This window comes from Scyliorhinus torazame, chromosome 4 (assembly GCF_047496885.1).
Source record: "Scyliorhinus torazame isolate Kashiwa2021f chromosome 4, sScyTor2.1, whole genome shotgun sequence".
In the NCBI taxonomy this organism is placed as follows: domain Eukaryota; kingdom Metazoa; phylum Chordata; class Chondrichthyes; order Carcharhiniformes; family Scyliorhinidae; genus Scyliorhinus; species Scyliorhinus torazame.
In genome coordinates, this window is record NC_092710.1 from 26,632,972 (window position 1) to 26,655,567 (window position 22,596).

The 22,596-nt window shown below is 43.3% G+C and overlaps 1 protein-coding gene across 2 annotated transcripts in view; it reads left to right on the forward strand.

Annotated features, from left to right (window-relative positions):
- LOC140410157 (ribonuclease inhibitor-like) overlaps positions 1 to 22,596 on the forward strand; it is a 145,584-nt gene that overhangs the window by 116,228 nt on the left and 6,760 nt on the right. For both annotated transcript variants that reach the window (XM_072498117.1, XM_072498119.1), the window contains exons 7-10: positions 14,120 to 14,290; positions 18,028 to 18,198; positions 21,327 to 21,497; positions 22,062 to 22,229. In XM_072498117.1, coding sequence (XP_072354218.1) covers positions 14,120 to 14,290; positions 18,028 to 18,198; positions 21,327 to 21,497; positions 22,062 to 22,229 — 681 coding nt within the window. The remainder of the gene's footprint in view (positions 1 to 14,119; positions 14,291 to 18,027; positions 18,199 to 21,326; positions 21,498 to 22,061; positions 22,230 to 22,596) is intronic.

Genomic DNA, 22,596 nt, shown 5'->3' on the forward strand with positions numbered 1-22,596 from the left:
GAGTGAAATAGCAGAATGTGTTAATAACAGAATAATGATCAGCATTGTCTGGGAGTGAAATAGCAGAATGTGTTAATAACAGAATAATGATCAGCATTGTCTGGAAGTGAAATAGCAGAATGTGTTAATAACAGAATAAAGATCAGCAAAGTCTGGGAGTGAAATAGCAGAATGTGTTAATAACAGAATAAAGATCAGCACTGTTTGGGAGTGAAATAGCAGAATGTGTTAATAACAGAATAATGATCAGCACTGTCTGGGAGCGAAATAGCAGAATGTGTTAATAACAGAATAATGATCACCACTGTCTGGAAGTGAAATAGCAGAATGTGTTAATAACAGAACAATGATTTGCATTGTCTGGAAGTGAAATAGCAGAATGTGTTAATAACTGAATAATGATCAGTACTGTCTGGAAGTGAAATAGCAGAATGTGTTAATAACAGAATAATGATCAGCATTGTCAGGAAGTGAAATAGCAGAATGTGTTAATAACAGAATAAAGATCAGCACTGTCTGGGAGTGAAATAGCTGAATGTGTTAATAACAGAATAATGATCAGCACTGTCTGGGAGTGAAATAGCAGAATGTGTTAATAACAGAATAATGATCAGCACTGTCTGGAAGTGAAATAGCAGAATGTGTTAATAACAGAATAATGATCAGCATTGTCTGGAAGTCAAATAGCAGAATCTGTTAATAACAGAAAAAAGATCAGCATTGTTTGGGGGTGAAATAGCAGAATGTGTTAATAACAGAATAATGATCAGCATTGTCTGGAAGTGAAATAGCAGAATGGGTTGTTAACAGAATAATGATCAGCATTGTCTGGGAGTGAAATAGCAGAATGTGTTAATAACAGAATAATGATCAGCACTGTCTGGGGGTGAAATAGCAGAATGTGTTAATAACAGAATAATGATCAGCATTGTCTGGAAGTAAAATAGCAGAATGTGTTAATAACAGAATAAAGATCAGCACTGTCTGGGAGTGAAATAGCAGAATGTGTTAATAACAGAATAAAGATCAGCACTGTTTGGGAGTGAAATAGCAGAATGTGTTAATAACAGAATAATGATCAGCACTGTCTGGGAGCGAAATAGCAGAATGTGTTAATAACAGAAAAATGATCAGCACTGTCTGGAAGTGAAATAGCAGAATGTGTTAATAACAGAACAATGATCAACACTGTCTGGGAGTGAAATAGCAGAATGTGTTAATAACAAAATAATGATCAGCATTGTCAGGAAGTGAAATAGCAGAATGTGTTAATAACAGAATAAAGATCAGCACTGTCTGGGAGTGAAATAGCTGAATGTGTTAATAACAGAATAATGATCAGCACTGTCTGGGAGTGAAATAGCAGAATGTGTTAATAACAGAATAATGATCAGCACTGTCTGGAAGTGAAATAGCAGAATGTGTTAATAACAGAATAATGATCAGCATTGTCTGGAAGTCAAATAGCAGAATCTGTTAATAACAGAAAAAAGATCAGCATTGTTTGGGGGTGAAATAGCAGAATGTGTTAATAACAGAATAATGATCAGCATTGTCTGGAAGTGAAATAGCAGAATGGGTTGTTAACAGAATAATGATCAGCATTGTCTGGGAGTGAAATAGCAGAATGTGTTAATAACAGAATAATGATCAGCACTGTCTGGGGGTGAAATAGCAGAATGTGTTAATAACAGAATAATGATCAGCATTGTCTGGAAGTAAAATAGCAGAATGTGTTAATAACAGAATAAAGATCAGCACTGTCTGGGAGTGAAATAGCAGAATGTGTTAATAACAGAATAAAGATCAGCACTGTTTGGGAGTGAAATAGCAGAATGTGTTAATAACAGAATAATGATCAGCACTGTCTGGGAGCGAAATAGCAGAATGTGTTAATAACAGAAAAATGATCAGCACTGTCTGGAAGTGAAATAACAGAATGTGTTAATAATAGAACAATGATCAACACTGTCTGGGAGTGAAATAGCAGAATGTGTTAATATCAAAATAATGATCAGCATTGTCAGGAAGTGAAATAGCAGAATGTGTTAATAACAGAATAAAGATCAGCACTGTCTGGGAGTGAAATAGCTGAATGTGTTAATAACAGAATAATGATCAGCAGTGTCTTTGAGTGAAATAGCAGAATGTGTTAATAACAGAATAATGATCAGCACTGTCTGGAAGTGAAATAGCAGAATGTGTTAATAACAGAATAATGATCAGCATTGTCTGGAAGTCAAATAGCAGAATCTGTTAATAACAGAAAAAAGATCAGCATTGTTTGGGGGTGAAATAGCAGAATGTGTTAATAACAGAATAATGATCAGCATTGTCTGGAAGTGAAATAGCAGAATGGGTTGTTAACAGAATAATGATCAGCATTGTCTGGGAGTGAAATAGCAGAATGTGTTAATAACAGAATAATGATCAGCACTGTCTGGGGGTGAAATAGCAGAATGTGTTAATAACAGAATAATGATCAGCATTGTCTGGAAGTAAAATAGCAGAATGTGTTAATAACAGAATAAAGATCAGCACTGTCTGGGAGTGAAATAGCAGAATGTGTTAATAACAGAATAAAGATCAGCACTGTTTGGGAGTGAAATAGCAGAATGTGTTAATAACAGAATAATGATCAGCACTGTCTGGGAGCGAAATAGCAGAATGTGTTAATAACAGAAAAATGATCAGCACTGTCTGGAAGTGAAATAGCAGAATGTGTTAATAACAGAACAATGATCAACACTGTCTGGGAGTGAAATAGCAGAATGTGTTAATAACAAAATAATGATCAGCACTGTCTGGAAGTGAAATAGCAGAATGTGTTAATAACAGAATAATGATCAGCATTGTCTGGAAGTGAAATAGCAGAATGTGTTAATAACAGAATAATGATCAGCATTGTCTGGGAGTGAAATAGCAGAATGTGTTAATAACAGCATAATGATCAGCATTGTCTGGGAGTGAAATAGCAGAATGTGTTAATAACTGAATAATGATTTGCATTGTCTGGAACTGAAATAGCAGAATGTGTTAACAGAATGATGATCAGCACTGTCTGGAAGTGAAATAGCAGAATGTGTTAATAACAGAATAATGATCAGCACTGTCTGGAAGTGAAATAGCAGAATGTGTAATAACAGAATCATGATCAGCATTGTCTGGAAGTGAAATAGCAGAATGTGTTAATAACAGAATAGTGGTCAGCACTGTCTGGGGGCGAAATAGCAGAATGTGTTATTAACAGAATAATGATCAGCACTGTCTGGAAGTGAAATAGCAGAATGTGTTAATAACAGAATAAAGATCAGCACTGTCTGGCGGTGAAATAGCAGAATGTGTTAATAACAGAATAATGATCAGCACTGTCTGGAAGTGAAATAGCAGAATGTGTTAATAACAGAATAAAGATCAGCACTGTCTGGAAGTGAAATAGCAGAATGTGTTAATAACAGAATAGTGATCAGCACTGTCTGGAAGAGAAATAGCAGAATGTGTTAATAACAGAATAATGATCAGACTTGTCTGGGAGTGAAATAGCAGAATGTGTTAATAACAGAATAAAGATCAGCACTGTCTGGGGGTGAAATAGTCGAATGTGTTAATAACAGAATAATGATCAGCATTGTCTGGGGGTGAAATAGCAGAATAGGTTAATAACAGAATAATGATCAGCACTGTTTGGGAGTGAAATAGCAGAATGTGTTAATAACAGAATAATGATCAGCACTGTCTGGGAGCGAAATAGCAGAATGTGTTAATAACAGAATAATGATCACCACTGTCTGGAAGTGAAATAGCAGAATGTGTTAATAACAGAACAATGATTTGCATTGTCTGGAAGTGAAATATCAGAATGTGTTAATAACTGAATAATGATCAGTACTGTCTGGAAGTGAAATAGCAGAATGTGTTAATAACAGAATAATGATCAGCATTGTCAGGAAGTGAAATAGCAGAATGTGTTAATAACAGAATAAAGATCAGCACTGTCTGGGAGTGAAATAGCTGAATGTGTTAATAACAGAATAATGATCAGCACTGTCTGGGAGTGAAATAGCAGAATGTGTTAATAACAGAATAATGATCAGCACTGTCTGGAAGTGAAATAGCAGAATGTGTTAATAACAGAATAATGATCAGCATTGTCTGGAAGTCAAATAGCAGAATCTGTTAATAACAGAAAAAAGATCAGCATTGTTTGGGGGTGAAATAGCAGAATGTGTTAATAACAGAATAATGATCAGCATTGTCTGGAAGTGAAATAGCAGAATGGGTTGTTAACAGAATAATGATCAGCATTGTCTGGGAGTGAAATAGCAGAATGTGTTAATAACAGAATAATGATCAGCACTGTCTGGGGGTGAAATAGCAGAATGTGTTAATAACAGAATAATGATCAGCATTGTCTGGAAGTAAAATAGCAGAATGTGTTAATAACAGAATAAAGATCAGCACTGTCTGGGAGTGAAATAGCAGAATGTGTTAATAACAGAATAAAGATCAGCACTGTTTGGGAGTGAAATAGCAGAATGTGTTAATAACAGAATAATGATCAGCACTGTCTGGGAGCGAAATAGCAGAATGTGTTAATAACAGAAAAATGATCAGCACTGTCTGGAAGTGAAATAGCAGAATGTGTTAATAACAGAACAATGATCAACACTGTCTGGGAGTGAAATAGCAGAATGTGTTAATAACAAAATAATGATCAGCATTGTCAGGAAGTGAAATAGCAGAATGTGTTAATAACAGAATAAAGATCAGCACTGTCTGGGAGTGAAATAGCTGAATGTGTTAATAACAGAATAATGATCAGCACTGTCTGGGAGTGAAATAGCAGAATGTGTTAATAACAGAATAATGATCAGCACTGTCTTGAAGTGAAATAGCAGAATGTGTTAATAACAGAATAATGATCAGCATTGTCTGGAAGTCAAATAGCAGAATCTGTTAATAACAGAAAAAAGATCAGCATTGTTTGGGGGTGAAATAGCAGAATGTGTTAATAACAGAATAATGATCAGCATTGTCTGGAAGTGAAATAGCAGAATGGGTTGTTAACAGAATAATGATCAGCATTGTCTGGGAGTGAAATAGCAGAATGTGTTAATAACAGAATAATGATCAGCACTGTCTGGGGGTGAAATAGCAGAATGTGTTAATAACAGAATAATGATCAGCATTGTCTGGAAGTAAAATAGCAGAATGTGTTAATAACAGAATAAAGATCAGCACTGTCTGGGAGTGAAATAGCAGAATGTGTTAATAACAGAATAAAGATCAGCACTGTTTGGGAGTGAAATAGCAGAATGTGTTAATAACAGAATAATGATCAGCACTGTCTGGGAGCGAAATAGCAGAATGTGTTAATAACAGAAAAATGATCAGCACTGTCTGGAAGTGAAATAGCAGAATGTGTTAATAATAGAACAATGATCAACACTGTCTGGGAGTGAAATAGCAGAATGTGTTAATAACAAAATAATGATCAGCATTGTCAGGAAGTGAAATAGCAGAATGTGTTAATAACAGAATAAAGATCAGCACTGTCTGGGAGTGAAATAGCTGAATGTGTTAATAACAGAATAATGATCAGCACTGTCTGGGAGTGAAATAGCAGAATGTGTTAATAACAGAATAATGATCAGCACTGTCTGGAAGTGAAATAGCAGAATGTGTTAATAACAGAATAATGATCAGCATTGTCTGGAAGTCAAATAGCAGAATCTGTTAATAACAGAAAAAAGATCAGCATTGTTTGGGGGTGAAATAGCAGAATGTGTTAATAACAGAATAATGATCAGCATTGTCTGGAAGTGAAATAGCAGAATGGGTTGTTAACAGAATAATGATCAGCATTGTCTGGGAGTGAAATAGCAGAATGTGTTAATAACAGAATAATGATCAGCACTGTCTGGGGGTGAAATAGCAGAATGTGTTAATAACAGAATAATGATCAGCATTGTCTGGAAGTAAAATAGCAGAATGTGTTAATAACAGAATAAAGATCAGCACTGTCTGGGAGTGAAATAGCAGAATGTGTTAATAACAGAATAAAGATCAGCACTGTTTGGGAGTGAAATAGCAGAATGTGTTAATAACAGAATAATGATCAGCACTGTCTGGGAGCGAAATAGCAGAATGTGTTAATAACAGAAAAATGATCAGCACTGTCTGGAAGTGAAATAGCAGAATGTGTTAATAACAGAACAATGATCAACACTGTCTGGGAGTGAAATAGCAGAATGTGTTAATAACAAAATAATGATCAGCACTGTCTGGAAGTGAAATAGCAGAATGTGTTAATAACAGAATAATGATCAGCATTGTCTGGAAGTGAAATAGCAGAATGTGTTAATAACAGAATAATGATCAGCATTGTCTGGGAGTGAAATAGCAGAATGTGTTAATAACAGCATAATGATCAGCATTGTCTGGGAGTGAAATAGCAGAATGTGTTAATAACTGAATAATGATTTGCATTGTCTGGAACTGAAATAGCAGAATGTGTTAACAGAATGATGATCAGCACTGTCTGGAAGTGAAATAGCAGAATGTGTTAATAACAGAATAATGATCAGCACTGTCTGGAAGTGAAATAGCAGAATGTGTAATAACAGAATCATGATCAGCATTGTCTGGAAGTGAAATAGCAGAATGTGTTAATAACAGAATAGTGGTCAGCACTGTCTGGGGGCGAAATAGCAGAATGTGTTATTAACAGAATAATGATCAGCACTGTCTGGAAGTGAAATAGCAGAATGTGTTAATAACAGAATAAAGATCAGCACTGTCTGGCGGTGAAATAGCAGAATGTGTTAATAACAGAATAATGATCAGCACTGTCTGGAAGTGAAATAGCAGAATGTGTTAATAACAGAATAAAGATCAGCACTGTCTGGAAGTGAAATAGCAGAATGTGTTAATAACAGAATAGTGATCAGCACTGTCTGGAAGAGAAATAGCAGAATGTGTTAATAACAGAATAATGATCAGACTTGTCTGGGAGTGAAATAGCAGAATGTGTTAATAACAGAATAAAGATCAGCACTGTCTGGGGGTGAAATAGTCGAATGTGTTAATAACAGAATAATGATCAGCATTGTCTGGGGGTGAAATAGCAGAATAGGTTAATAACAGAATAATGATCAGCACTGTTTGGGAGTGAAATAGCAGAATGTGTTAATAACAGAATAATGATCAGCACTGTCTGGGAGCGAAATAGCAGAATGTGTTAATAACAGAATAATGATCACCACTGTCTGGAAGTGAAATAGCAGAATGTGTTAATAACAGAACAATGATTTGCATTGTCTGGAAGTGAAATAGCAGAATGTGTTAATAACTGAATAATGATCAGTACTGTCTGGAAGTGAAACAGCAGAATGTGTTAATAACAGAATAATGATCAGCATTGTCAGGAAGTGAAATAGCAGAATGTGTTAATAACAGAATAAAGATCAGCACTGTCTGGGAGTGAAATAGCTGAATTTGTTAATAACAGAATAATGATCAGCACTGTCTGGGAGTGAAATAGCAGAATGTGTTAATAACAGAATAATGATCAGCACTGTCTGGAAGTGAAATAGCAGAATGTGTTAATGACAGAATAATGATCAGCATTGTCTGGAAGTCAAATAGCAGAATCTGTTAATAACAGAAAAAAGATCAGCATTGTTTGGGGGTGAAATAGCAGAATGTGTTAATAACAGAATAATGATCAGCATTGTCTGGAAGTGAAATAGCAGAATGGGTTGTTAACAGAATAATGATCAGCATTGTCTGGGAGTGAAATAGCAGAATGTGTTAATAACAGAATAATGATCAGCACTGTCTGGGGGTGAAATAGCAGAATGTATTAATAACAGAATAAAGATCAGCACTGTCTGGGAGTGAAATAGCAGAATGTGTTAATAACAGAATAAAGATCAGCACTGTTTGGGAGTGAAATAGCAGAATGTGTTAATAACAGAATAATGATCAGCACTGTCTGGGAGCGAAATAGCAGAATGTGTTAATAACAGAAAAATGATCAGCACTGTCTGGAAGTGAAATAGCAGAATGTGTTAATAACAGAACAATGATCAACACTGTCTGGGAGTGAAATAGCAGAATGTGTTAATAACAAAATAATGATCAGCACTGTCTGGAAGTGAAATAGCAGAATGTGTTAATAACAGAATAATGATCAGCATTGTCTGGAAGTGAAATAGCAGAATGTGTTAATAACAGAATAATGATCAGCATTGTCTGGGAGTGAAATAGCAGAATGTGTTAATAACAGCATAATGATCAGCATTGTCTGGGAGTGAAATAGCAGAATGTGTTAATAACTGAATAATGATTTGCATTGTCTGGAACTGAAATAGCAGAATGTGTTAACAGAATGATGATCAGCACTGTCTGGAAGTGAAATAGCAGAATGTGTTAATAACAGAATAATGATCAGCACTGTCTGGAAGTGAAATAGCAGAATGTGTAATAACAGAATCATGATCAGCATTGTCTGGAAGTGAAATAGCAGAATGTGTTAATAACAGAATAGTGGTCAGCACTGTCTGGGGGCGAAATAGCAGAATGTGTTATTAACAGAATAATGATCAGCACTGTCTGGAAGTGAAATAGCAGAATGTGTTAATAACAGAATAAAGATCAGCACTGTCTGGGGGTGAAATAGCAGAATGTGTTAATAACAGAATAATGATCAGCACTGTCTGGAAGTGAAATAGCAGAATGTGTTAATAACAGAATAAAGATCAGCACTGTCTGGAAGTGAAATAGCAGAATGTGTTAATAACAGAATAGTGATCAGCACTGTCTGGAAGAGAAATAGCAGAATGTGTTAATAACAGAATAATGATCAGACTTGTCTGGGAGTGAAATAGCAGAATGTGTTAATAACAGAATAAAGATCAGCACTGTCTGGGGGTGAAATAGTCGAATGTGTTAATAACAGAATAATGATCAGCATTGTCTGGGGGTGAAATAGCAGAATAGGTTAATAACAGAATAATGATCAGCACTGTCTGGAAGTGAAATAGCAGAATGTATTAATAACAGAATAATGATCAGCACTGTCTGGGGGTGAAATAGCAGAATGTGTTAATAACAGAATAATGATCAGCACTGTCTGCGGGTGAAATAGCAGAATGTGTTAATAACAGAATAATGATCAGCATTGTCTGGGAGTGAAATAGCAGAATGTGTTAATAACAGAATAATGATCAGCATTGTCTGGGAGTGAAATAGCAGAATGTGTTAATAACAGAATAATGATCAGCATTGTCTGGAAGTGAAATAGCAGAATGTGTTAATAACAGAATAAAGATCAGCAAAGTCTGGGAGTGAAATAGCAGAATGTGTTAATAACAGAATAAAGATCAGCACTGTTTGGGAGTGAAATAGCAGAATGTGTTAATAACAGAATAATGATCAGCACTGTCTGGGAGCGAAATAGCAGAATGTGTTAATAACAGAATAATGATCACCACTGTCTGGAAGTGAAATAGCAGAATGTGTTAATAACAGAACAATGATTTGCATTGTCTGGAAGTGAAATAGCAGAATGTGTTAATAACAGAATAATGATCAGTACTGTCTGGAAGTGAAATAGCAGAATGTGTTAATAACAGAATAATGATCAGCATTCTCAGGAAGTGAAATAGCAGAATGTGTTAATAACAGAATAAAGATCAGCACTGTCTGGGAGTGAAATAGATGAATGTGTTAATAACAGAATAATGATCAGCACTGTCGGGGAGTGAAATAGCAGAATGTGTTAATAACAGAATAATGATCGCACTGTCTGCGGGTGAAATAGCAGAATGTGTTAATAACAGAATAATGATCAGCACTGTCTGGAAGTGAAAGAGCAGAATATGTTAATAACAGAATAATGATCGCACTGTCTGGGAGTGAAATAGCTGAATGTGTTAATAACAGAATAATGATCAGCACTGTCTGGGAGTGAAATAGCTGAATGTGTTAATAACAGAATAATGATCGCACTGTCTGCGGGTGAAATAGCAGAATGTGTTAATAACAGAATGATGATCAGCACTGTCTGGGAGTGAAATAGCTGAATGTGTTAATAACAGAATAATGATCAGCACTGTCTGGGAGTGAAATAGCAGAATGTGTTAATAACAGAATAATGATCGCACTGTCTGCGGGTGAAATAGCAGAATGTGTTAATAACAGAATACAGATCAGCACTGTCTGGAAGTGAAAGAGCAGAATATGTTAATAAAAGACTAAAGATCACCACTGTCTGGGGGTGAAATAGCAGAATGTGTTAATAACAGAATAATGATCAGCACTGTCTGGAAGTGAAATAGCCGAATGTGTTAATAACAGAATAAAGATCAACATTGTTTGGGGGTGAAATAGCAGAATGTGTTAATAACAGAATACAGATCAGCACTGTCTGGAAGTGAAATAGCAGAATGTGTTAATAACAGACTAAAGATCACCACTGTCTGGGGGTGAAATAGCAGAATGTGTTAATAACATAATAATGATCAGCACTGTCTGGAAGTGAAATAGCAGAATGTGTTAATAACAGAATAATGATCAGCACTGTCTGGGAGTGAAATAGCAGAATGTGTTAATAACAGAATAATGATCAGCATTGTCTGGGAGTGAAATAGCAGAATGTGTTAATAACAGAATAATGATCAGCATTGTCTGGAAGTGAAATAGCAGAATGTGTTAATAACAGAATAAAGATCAGCAAAGTCTGGGAGTGAAATAGCAGAATGTGTTAATAACAGAATAAAGATCAGCACTGTTTGGGAGTGAAATAGCAGAATGTGTTAATAACAGAATAATGATCAGCACTGTCTGGGAGCGAAATAGCAGAATGTGTTAATAACAGAATAATGATCACCACTGTCTGGAAGTGAAATAGCAGAATGTGTTAATAACAGAATAAAGATCAGCACTGTCTGGAAGTGAAATAGCAGAATGTGTTAATAACAGAATAATGATCAGCACTGTCAGGAAGTGAAATAGCAGAATGTGTTAATAACAGAACAATGATTTGCATTGTCTGGAAGTGAAATAGCAGAATGTGTTAATAACAGAATAATGATCAGTACTGTCTGGAAGTGAAATAGCAGAATGTGTTAATAACAGAATAATGATCAGCATTCTCAGGAAGTGAAATAGCAGAATGTGTTAATAACAGAATAAAGATCAGCACTGTCTGGGAGTGAAATAGCTGAATGTGTTAATAACCGAATAATGATCAGCACTGTCTGGGAGTGAAATAGCAGAATGTGTTAATAACAGAATAATGATCAGCACTGTCTGGGAGTGAAATAGCAGAATGTGTTAATGACAGAATAATGATCAGCACTGTCTGGAAGTCAAATAGCAGAATGTGTTAATAACAGAATAATGATCAGCACTGTCTGGAAGTAAAATAGCCGAATGTGTTAATAACAGAATAAAGATCAACATTGTTTGGGGGTGAAATAGCAGAATGTGTTAATAACAGAATAATGATCAGCACTGTCTGGAAGTAAAATAGCCGAATGTGTTAATAACAGAATAAAGATCAACATTGTTTGGGGGTGAAATAGCCGAATGTGTTAATAACAGACTAAAGATCACCACTGTCTGGGGGTGAAATAGCAGAATGTGTTAATAACATAATAATGATCAGCACTGTCTGGAAGTGAAATAGCAGAATGTGTTAATAACAGAATAATGATCAGCACTGTCTGGGAGTGAAATAGCAGAATGTGTTAATAACAGAATAATGATCAGCACTGTCTGGGAGTGAAATAGCAGAATGTGTTAATAACAGAATAATGATCAGCATTGTCTGGGAGTGAAATAGCAGAATGTGTTAATAACAGAATAAAGATCAGCACTGTCTGGGGGTGAAATAGCTGAATGTGTTAATAACAGAATAATGATCAGCACTGTCTGGAAGTGAAATAGCAGAATGTGTTAATAACAGAATAATGACCAGCATTGTCTGGGAGTGAAATAGCAGAATGTGTTAATAACAGAATACAGATCAGCACTGTCTGGAAGTGAAAGAGCAGAATGTGTTAATAACAGACTAAAGATCACCACTGTCTGGGGGTGAAATAGCAGAATGTGTTAATAACAGAATAATGATCAGCACTGTCTGGAAATGAAATAGCAGAATGTGTTAATAACAGAATAAAGATCAGCATTGTTTGGGGATGAAATAGCAGAATGTGTTAATAACAGAATACAGATCAGCACTGTCTGGAAGTGAAATAGCAGAATGTGTTAATAACAGACTAAAGATCACCACTGTCTGGGGGTGAAATAGCAGAATGTGTTAATAACAGAATAAAGATCAGCACTGTCTGGGGGTGAAATAGCAGAATGTGTTAATAACAGAATAATGATCAGCACTGTCTGGGAGTGAAATAGCAGAATGTGTTAATAACAGAATAATGAACAGCATTGTCTGGGGGTGAAATAGCAGAATGTGTTAATAACAGAATAATGATCAGCACTGTCTGGGAGTGAAATAGCAGAATGTATTAATAACAGAATAATGATCAGCACTGTCTGGGAGTGAATAGCAGAATGTGTTAATAACAGAATAATGATCAGCACTGTCTGGGAGTGAATAGCAGAATGTGTTAATAACAGAATAAAGATCAGCACTGTCTGGAAGTAAAATAGCAGAATGTGTTAATAACAGAATAATGATCAGCATTGTCTGGAAGTGAAATAGCAGAATGTGTTAATAACAGAATAAAGATCAGCACTGTCTGGAAGTGTAATAGCAGAATGTGTTAATAACAGAATAATGATCAGCATTGTCTGGGAGTGAAATAACAGAATGTGTTAATAACAGAATAATGATCAGCACTGTCTGGGGGTGAAATAGCAGAATGTGTTAATAACAGGATAATGATCAGCACTGTCTGGAAGAGAAATAGCAGAATGTGTTAATAACAGAATAATGATCAGCACTGTCTGGAAGTGAAATAGCAGAATGTGTTAATAACAGAATAAAGATCAGCATTGTCTGGGGGTGAAATAGCAGAATGTGTTAATAACAGAATAATGATCAGCATTGTCTGGGAGTGAAATAGCAGAATGTGTTAATAACAGAATAATGATCAGCACTGTCTGGGGGTGAAATAGCAGAATTTGTTAATAACAGAATAATGATCAGCACTGTCTGGAAGTGAAATAGCAGAATGTGTTAATAACAGAATAAAGATCAGCATTGTCTTGGGGTGAAATAGCAGAATGTGTTAATAACAGAATAATGATCAGCACTGTCTGGGGGTGAAATAGCAGAATGTGTTAATAACAGAATAATGATCAGCATTGTCTGGGAGTGAAATAGCAGAATGTGTTAATAACAGAATAAAGATCAGCACTGTCTGGGAGTGAAATAGCAGAATGTGTTAATAACAGAATAATGATCAGCTTTGTCTGGAAGTGAAATAGCAGAATGTGTTAATAACAGAATAATGATCAGCACTGTCTGGGAGCAAAATAGCAGAATGTGTTAATCACAGAATGAAGATCAGCACTGTCTGGAAGTGAAATAGGAGAATGTGTTAATAACAGAATAATGATCAGCACTGTCTGGGAGCGAAATAGCAGAATGTGTTAATCACAGAATGAAGATCAGCATTGTATGAAAGAAAAAAACTTGAGAACCAGGAAATGGACTGGCACTTGGGGTGCGAGGGTGAATTGTCAAAACGCTGGTCAGATATCATGGTGTGAAGTTGTCGCACTCAATCTTAAGGTGCAGAAGGCTGTAAAGTGCTGAATCGGAACATGTACTGTGGACCCTCCTGCCCGTAGTGGGCTTCACTGTGACATCCAGGCAGTGTGAGGGCAGAAATATAAGGCGTTGCACTGAAATGCCAGGTGACATCGGGGTTTGGGGGTCAGACAGGCCAGCCGTGAGACCTGTCCTCGTTGTTTAACCCTTTCGTGCCCGTATATTGCTGGAGGGTCTGCGCTGCATCGCTTCTGAGGCTAACTTCCAGCCGGGGCAGTGCCCGGCGCTCAATGCAGAGACTCTGAATTGCACTGCCAACCCGCACCTTCTATTCTCTGTTTTGAGCGCAGTTATCACCTTTTGTCCGATTAGGGTGGATTCCAATGGCCTCTCGGGAGTCGGGACCAAGGACCTGGCTTATTGCATGGTGAAGAATCAGTCTGTGGTGCTGTTGAGTTTGAGCTACAACAGGTTTGGAGAGGCCGCGGTGAAGTACCTGTGTGATGCACTGAAGAGACGCTGCTGTACAATTCAGTATTTGCGGTAAGTGGGCGATCCGGTCTGGGCACCTCCTGTCTGCGCCCCTCAGGGAGCTCTGCCCCCCCTGCATTGAAACTTCCCCATTCCCTCCTACACTAACCACGACCTCAACCCCATGAGACATCAGTTCGCCCTGATATGGGGGAGGCGTTTTCAGAACCCCAAAATGTATCATGGAGTTCAACAAACCCCTCCCTTTAATGCTGTTGTTGCTTTCCCGGGCACACGGCTTGTTCTCCAGGTGTGGGATTACAATTACGGACACGTGGGTTTTTAAACACAAAACAATGTTTATTCCATGAACTCCAACTTAACCTTTTAAAATAAACATTGGATCACTTAACACCCCTTACTTCAAAGATAACCCCGCAAATAATACAACACTAAATAATCCTTCAGTTAGTCCTTTCAACATCCAAGAGACTTAACATCTTTAAACAGAAACACATCAGGTTAAAGGCATTACCATTATGAGTTTAAATCACCCAAATGATCCAGAGATAGTCTTTCATGGCAGAGATCACAGCAGATCCAGCTCGCTGCAAACACAGACACACACAAGCTCTTTTCCTCCAAACTGAAACGCAAAACTGCAAAATGGCTGAGCTGAAGCCCAGCTCCACCCACTCTCTGACATCACTGCATTTCTCAAAGGCACATTGCTTCAACATCCATTTCTTAAAGGCACTCTCACATGACAACCGAACGACCTGCAGCTAAATCACACCGCGTCCGGCCCCCCTCATTAATAACAATGACACGCTGTGGAAGGAGCTGTGCTCCGAAAGCTGGTGATTCGAAACAATCCCGTTGGACGCTAACCTGGTGTTGTAAGACTTCCCACTATATTATTGTTCACTATCATCTGCACTCTGTTTCACACCTCCGATATCATAGAATCATGGCATAGTTGGAATAGCGAATTCAGACATTCATCACAGGTTCCATACCAGTGATTAAGAATCCTGGAAGTGTTTTATTTGTAGATTTAGCTCCGATCTCCCAGAGCTCTTTGGGCAGAATCCCTTAAATTTCTGTCTCCACTTTGTTGGTTCCAAGCTGTCCTGCGTTTCCTCACACTTGCTCACAAAGGGGAAGATTCCCCGGTACGTGTCTCCCGTTTCGGATTTCCAAAGGATGTTAATTATTGAATCCTCTTCGAACCATCGAGTTACTCTTTCCTCGGCTCCCTCAGCCGCTTCCTATTGGCTGATCCATACGAGTCGGAGACGCTGATTTCAGGCGACTCATAGAATTGACAGCGCAGAAGCAGTCCATTCGGCCCATCGAGTCTGCACCCGCCCTATCTCTCTGAACCCCACCTATTCCTTTGGGCACTAAGGAACAATTTATCACGGACAATCCACCTCACCTGCACATCTTTGGATTGTGGGAGGAAACCGTAGCATCACTGGGTAATGGGGTTACTGGGTTATGGGGTTACTGGGTTATGGGGATAGGGTGGCGGTGTTGACCTTGGGTCGGGTGCTCTTTCCAAGAGCTGGTGCAGACTCGATGGGCCGAATGGCCTCCTTCTGCGCTGTAAATCCTATGATCAAGATGCGGGAGAAAGTTTAACTCCACACGGACCGTCACCCGAGGCCGGAACTGAACCCGGGACCCTGGAGCTGTGAGGCAGCAGTGCTAACCACTGCCCAACGTTTGAAGTCCGTGTGGCTCTTCCTCAGAGGTTGAAGAAGCGAGGGAGAAGCGTGATGGGCTTGATAATGCTGAGCGGGGTTCGGGGGGGGGGGGGGGTAGATCAAGTGGAGCGAAACAGAAGTTCAAGGACAGGTCAGCGTTCAGGAAAGATTTGACAAAGAATCCATGGACACGTGACAAAGGGGGCGATCATGGGAGAGTTAAAGACTAAAGCAGGTGTTAATAGAGGTGCGAAGGTCAGTTGGCAGAGCGTGTTAATGGCAGGACAAGGGTCAGCACTCTGTGAAAGCAGAACGTGTGACAGACTGGTCCTCCTGGGTGAGGGAGAGTTGGGAAAATGATCAGGACGGTCCGAAGCTGTTGAACTCGGTGTTCGGCCCAGAAGGCTGTGAAGTGACCCATCAGAGGTATTCCTCCTCCAGCTTGCGTGGGGCCGCGCTGGGGTATTGCAGTAGGCCCGAGGCCTCAGCGCAACGGGGCCGACTGGATGGCTCCCCAGGCAGGCGGCATGGATTCGATGGGCCAAATGGCCCCTATCTGTGCCGTGATCACCCCGGGACACCATCCCAAACGTTCCCCAGTTCTGATGAAAGGCCATAGTCCTGAATCAAAGAACAAACAAAGAACAAAGAAAAGTACAGCACAGGAACAGGCCCTTCGGCCCTCCAAGCCCCCGCCGACCATACTGCCCGACTAAACTACAATCTTCTACACTTCCTGGGTCCGTATCCTTCTATTCCCATCCTATTCATGTATTTGGCAAGATGCCCCTTAAATGTCACTATCGTCCCTGCTTCCACTACCTCCTCCGGTAGCGAGTTCCAGGTACCCACTACCCTCTGCGTAAAAAACTTGCCTCGTACATCTACTCTAAACCTTGCCCCTCTCACCTTAAACCTATGCCCCCTAGTAATTGACCCCTCTACCCTGGGGAAAAGCCTCTGACTATCCACTCTGTCTCTGCCCCTCATAATTTTGTATACCTCTATCAGGTCGCCCCTCAACCTCCCTCGTTCCAGTGAGAACAAACCGAGTTTATTCAACCACTCCTCATAGCTAATGCCCTCCATACCAGGCAACATTCTGGTAAATCTCTTCTGCACCCTCTCTAAAGCCTCCGCATCCTTCTGGTAGTGTGGCGACCAGAATTGAACACTATACTCCAAGTGTGGCCTAACGAAGGTGCAACATGACTTGCCAATTCTTATACTCAATGCCCCGGCCAATGAAGGCAAGCATGCCGTATGCCTTCTTGACTACCTTCTCCACCTGTGTTGCCCCTTTCAATGACCTGTGGACCTGTACTCCTAGATCTCTTTGACTTTCAATACTCTTGAGGGTTCTACCATTCACTGTATATTCCCTACCTGCATTAGACCTTCCAAAATGCATTACCTCACATTTGTCCGGATTAAACTCCATCTGCCATCTCTCCGCCCAAGTCTCCAAACAATCTAAATCCTGCTGTATCCTCTGACAATCCTCATCGCTATCCGCAATTCCACCAACCTTTGTGTCGTCTGCAAACTTACTAATCAGACCAGTTACATTTTCCTCCAAATCATTTATATATACTACAAAGAGCAAAGGTCCCAGCACTGATCCCTGTGGAACACCACTGGTCACAGCCCTCCAATTAGAAAAGCATCCTTCCATTGCTACTCTCTGCCTTCTATGGCCTAGCCAGTTCTGTATCCACCGTGCCAGCTCACCCCTGATCCCGTGTGACTTCACCTTTTGTACTAGTCTACCATGAGGGACCTTGTCAAAGGCCTTACTGAAGTCCATATAGACAACATCCACTGCCCTACCTGCATCAATCATCTTAGTGACCTCCTCGAAAAACATCAAGTTAGTGAGACACGACCTCCCCTTCACAAAACCGTGCTGCCTCTCACGAATACGTCCAATTGCTTCCAAATGGGAGTAGATCCTGTCTCGAAGAATTCTCTCCAGTAATTTCCCTACCACAGGAACAGGAGGAATCCATACCTCAGTTTCTCTCTCTCTCTCGTGCTAACGTTGGGTATTCCCAGCGCCTCGTTGTTTTCCCTTTGGTAACGTGTTCTCTCACTCAGACTGTGTGGGACCGGTATCACCAGCGCATTCTGCAGACAGCTAGCCTGGGCCCTCGCCACAAACCGCTCCCTCACAGTGCTGGATTTGGACAACAATCAGCTGCGAGATGCAGGAGTCTCACACTTGTGTGGAGCATTGATGAAGCCAGACTGCAAGATACAAACTCTCCGGTAAGTGAACAGACTATCTCAAGGCACAGTGTAGCTATTGCATGTTGGGGATTCGCCCCCACCCGCCCCCCCCCGAGCCTGTTACACAGGGACAGGAGGAGGCCCCATTCAGCCCCTTCTCCAGCCTGTTACACAGGAACAGGAGGAGGCCCCATTCAGCCCCTTCTCCAGCCCGTTACACAGGAACAGGAGGAGGCCCCATTCAGCCCCTTCTCCAGCCCGTTACACAGGAACAGGAGGAGGCCCCATTCAGCCCCTTCTCCAGCCCGTTACACAGGAACAGGAGGAGGCCCCATTCAGCCCCTTCCCCAGCCTGTTACACAGGAACAGGAGGAGGCCCCATTCAGCCCCTTCTCCAGCCCGTTACACAGGAACAGGAGGAGGCCCCATTCAGCCCCTTCTCCAGCCCGTTACACAGGAACAGGAGGAGGCCCCATTCAGCCCCTTCTCCAGCCCGTTACACAGGAACAGGAGGAGGCCCCATTCAGCCCCTTCTCCAGCCCGTTACACAGGAACAGGAGGAGGCCCCATTCAGCCCCTTGAGCCAACTCCACAACTCTATGAGAATGTGGCCGATCGGTATCCTAACAGCAGCCGCCAGCCTTGACTCCTCGCCCTGGATTCCCTGGGCGAGCATAAACCTATTGATCCCTGATCTAAGACTATCCCTTGGGCTCGCATCATCAAATCCTATCGCACGGAAGGTGGACACTTGGCCCATCATGCCTGTGTCGGCCCTGAGTGAGGTATCCCGTTTGGCCGCACCCCTCCACCTTTTCAGCGTCACCCCCCCAAATCCGTCCTCTCCACGCACAAGTCCCATTTCCTTTTCAAAGTTCGCACCGAAGTTACTTCCTTGCAAATTTGAGGCTCCCAATCACAACCCCCTTGCGGAGAAATTATCCCTCCTTCCGACGGTCGCGAACCGATTTCAGAATCACAGAACAATACCGTGCAGAAGGGTCTCTTTGGCCTATCGACTCTGCACCAAGACATGGGGGACACCTGAATCGCCCACCGAATCCCATTTGCCAGCAGTTGGCCACTGCCTTGAATGTTAAGACGGGCCAAGTACTCATTGAGGTACTTTTTAAACAACGTGCGTCAACCCATCTCTCCCACCCTCCCCGGCCGTGCGTTCCAGAACGCTGCCACCCGCTGGGTAAAAAGGGCTTTTCCTCAAATCACTCCTGAATCTCCCGCCCCCCTCACCTTGAACTTGCGTCCCCCTCGTAGCTGACCCTTCAGCTAAGGGGAACAGCTGCTCCCCCTCCACCCTGTCCCTGCCCCTCACAAACTTGCACACCTCCGTCAGGTCGCCCCCCCCTCGGTCTTCTCTGCTCCGGCGAAAACAACCCGAATCTATCCAACCTCTCTTCATAATTCAAATGTTTCATCCCAGGCAACATCTTCGTGATTCCCGTCTGCACCCCCTCGAGTGCACCCCCCCCCGCCCCCCACCCACGGTGGGGGCCCCCACGGTGGCCTGGCCCGCGATCGGGGGCTACCGATCGGGCTGGTTCCGTGGGGGGGCCTACGTTCCTCCGCGCCGGGCCCCTGGAGGGCTCCGCCATATTGCCCGGGGGCCGGCGCGGAGACAGGAACCCACGCAAACCCGCGCCGGTCGTAGCGCGCATGCGCGAACACACACTGGCCATTGCACGCATGCACGAACCCGCGCTGGCCATTGCACGCATGCATGAACACACACTGGCCGTTGCACGCATGCATGTACCCGCACCGGTCGTAGCACGCATGCACGAACCCGCGCTGGCCATTGCACGCATGCACGAACCCGCGCTGGCCATTGCACGCATGCACGAACCCGCGCTGGTCATTGCACGCATGCACGAACCCGCGCTGGCCATTGCACGCATGCACGAACCCGCGCTGGCCATTGCACGCATGCGCGTACCCGCGCTGGCCATTGCACGCATGCACGAACCCGCGCTGGCCATTGCACGCATGCGCGTACCCGCACTGGCCGTTGCACGCATGCACGAACCCGCGCTGGCCATTGCACGCATGCACGAACCCGCGCTGGCCATTGCACGCATGCACAAACCCGCGCTGGTCATTGCACGCATGCGAGTACCCGCGCTGGCCGTTGCACGCATGCACGAACCCGCACTGGCCGTTGCACGCATGCACGAACCCGCACTGGCTGTTGCACGCATGCACGAACCCGCGCTGGCCATTGCACGCATGCACGAACCCGCGCTGGCCATTGCACGCATGCGAGTACCCGCACTGGCCGTTGCACGCATGCACGAACCCACGCTGGCCGTTACCGCACTGGTCGTAGCGGCATGCGCGAACCCACACTGGCCGTTGCGCGAACCCACACCGGTCGTAGCGCGCGCGCACGAACCCGCGCTGGCCGTTGCGCGCATGTGCGAACCCGCGCCGGCTGGAGCAGTGCAGACCACTCCGGGGCCGACCTCGCCCCCTGGGAAGGGGAGCATACCGGACAATCGAGCACCGTTGTCGCCGGAGGCTTTTCACGCCGGCGTCAGAACCTGGGCCGCGGGATTGGAGAATCCTTCCCATAATGTGGCGACCAGAACTGTACACCGTACCCCAGCTGTGGCCTCACCAAAGTTCTGTACAACTCCGATATGGCCCTCCCCGCTTTTGTAATCCATGTCTCGTCTGATAAAGGCGAGGGTCCCAAATGCCTCTTTCACCCCCCGATTAACCTGCCAGTCTCCCTCAGTTACAGAGCCTGCTGCCCACTAGAAACAGTCCTTCCCTCCTTACCATGCCCAAACCCCTCGCCAATTTGAGCACCGCCATTGAATCTCCTCTTAGCCATCTCTGATCGGAGGACAGTCCCCTGCTCCACCTTTCCCTCCACCGCAGCCGATGTTCCGCATCTCTTGCCCCATTCACGCCAAATCTCTGCTTTGGGCCTTGGTGTCCTGCCCGCAGGCCGGCGACGGGGGTTTGACACCAGCCCAGGCCTGAGGCCTAAATCAGAGATTCACCGAGGGCAATCAATTGAGAGATCCGAATGTTTCCGCCCCCCCCCCCTTCTTTTAACGCCAATCTCATCAGCTCGCCCTGACACCTGGGAAGACCTGTGCAGGTGTGAGCTCTGCCTGACGCCCTGTACGTCCTTTTCCCAGCCTGGGGAGCAACAGGCTCACCGCCCTGTGCACACTGGAGCTGACCCGCGCCCTCAACACGAACCGTTCCCTCAGGCAGCTGAGCCTGAACTACAACCGGCTGGGCGTCCCGGGACTGCGGAGATTGTCCACGGCGTTGAAAGGAGCGGCCTGTCGGATACAGAAACTGGAGTAAGTCTGTCACCGTGGACACCGAGAGCTGGATTTCCCTGCCGTGTTAAAGGCTGAAGGTTAAAGGGGACTGGCTGGGGCGGGGGTGGGGGCAGGCGGGGGCGTGGGGGGGGGGAAATCCCCCTGCTGACCAACATTTATCTCGAGGCTGCTGCCTGCCTGCGTCGGAGGGTTTGGGCCTATGATCTCCATGGGTGGTTGACGGGGTGGAGGTGGAGAGGACGTTTCTGCTTGTGGGAGAATCTAGAACGAGGTGGGGATGGAGGGGGGGGGGGGGTCACTGTTTAAAAATAAGGGGGCGGCCCATTTCAGACGGAGTTGAGGAGAATTCTTTCCCCTCAGAGGGTGCCGAGTCTCTGGAATTCTCTTCCTCGAAAGGCAGCGGGATTGGAAGGTGCTGCCTGAGGAGCCTTGGCGAGTGGCTGCGGTGCATCTTGTAGATGGGACACACGGCTGACACTGTGCGTCGGTGGGTGGAGGGAGCGAATGTTTAAGCGGGTGGTTGGGATGGTCTCTTATCCCGAGCCCCGCGTCACTTCTGGTGTCGCTTTGATGCGTTCGCAGGTTGGATGAAAATGGTCTCCGGGATTCCTGCGCAGACGACCTGGCCACAGCGCTCAGCGAGAATCGGTGGCTGAAGGGACTGTACTTGAACAGGAACTGCTTCACCGACCGTTCCATCCCCGCCTTTCAACGTCTCGCCACGGGCTGCAGGGCTCTGAGGTACCTCTGGTGCGTGCATTTTTCTTCACGCTACGATCAGACAAAAGCCTGCCTCATCGCACGAGGGGCTGAAGGCCAATCCGCCTCTTCCTGTGTAACAGGCTGGAGAAGGGGCTGAATGCGGCCTCCTCCTGTTCCTGTAACAGGCTGGAGAAGGGGCTGAATGGGGCCTTCTCCTGTTATTGTGTAACAGGCTGGAGAAGGGGCTGAATGGGGCCTCCTCCTGTTGCTGTGTAACAGGCTGGAGAAGGGGCTGAATGGGGCCTCCTCCTGTTGCTGTGTAACAGGCTGGAGAAGGGGCTGAATGGGGCCCCCTCCTGTTCCTGTGTAACAGGCTGGAGAAGGGGCTGAATGGGGCCTCCCCCTTTTCCTGTGT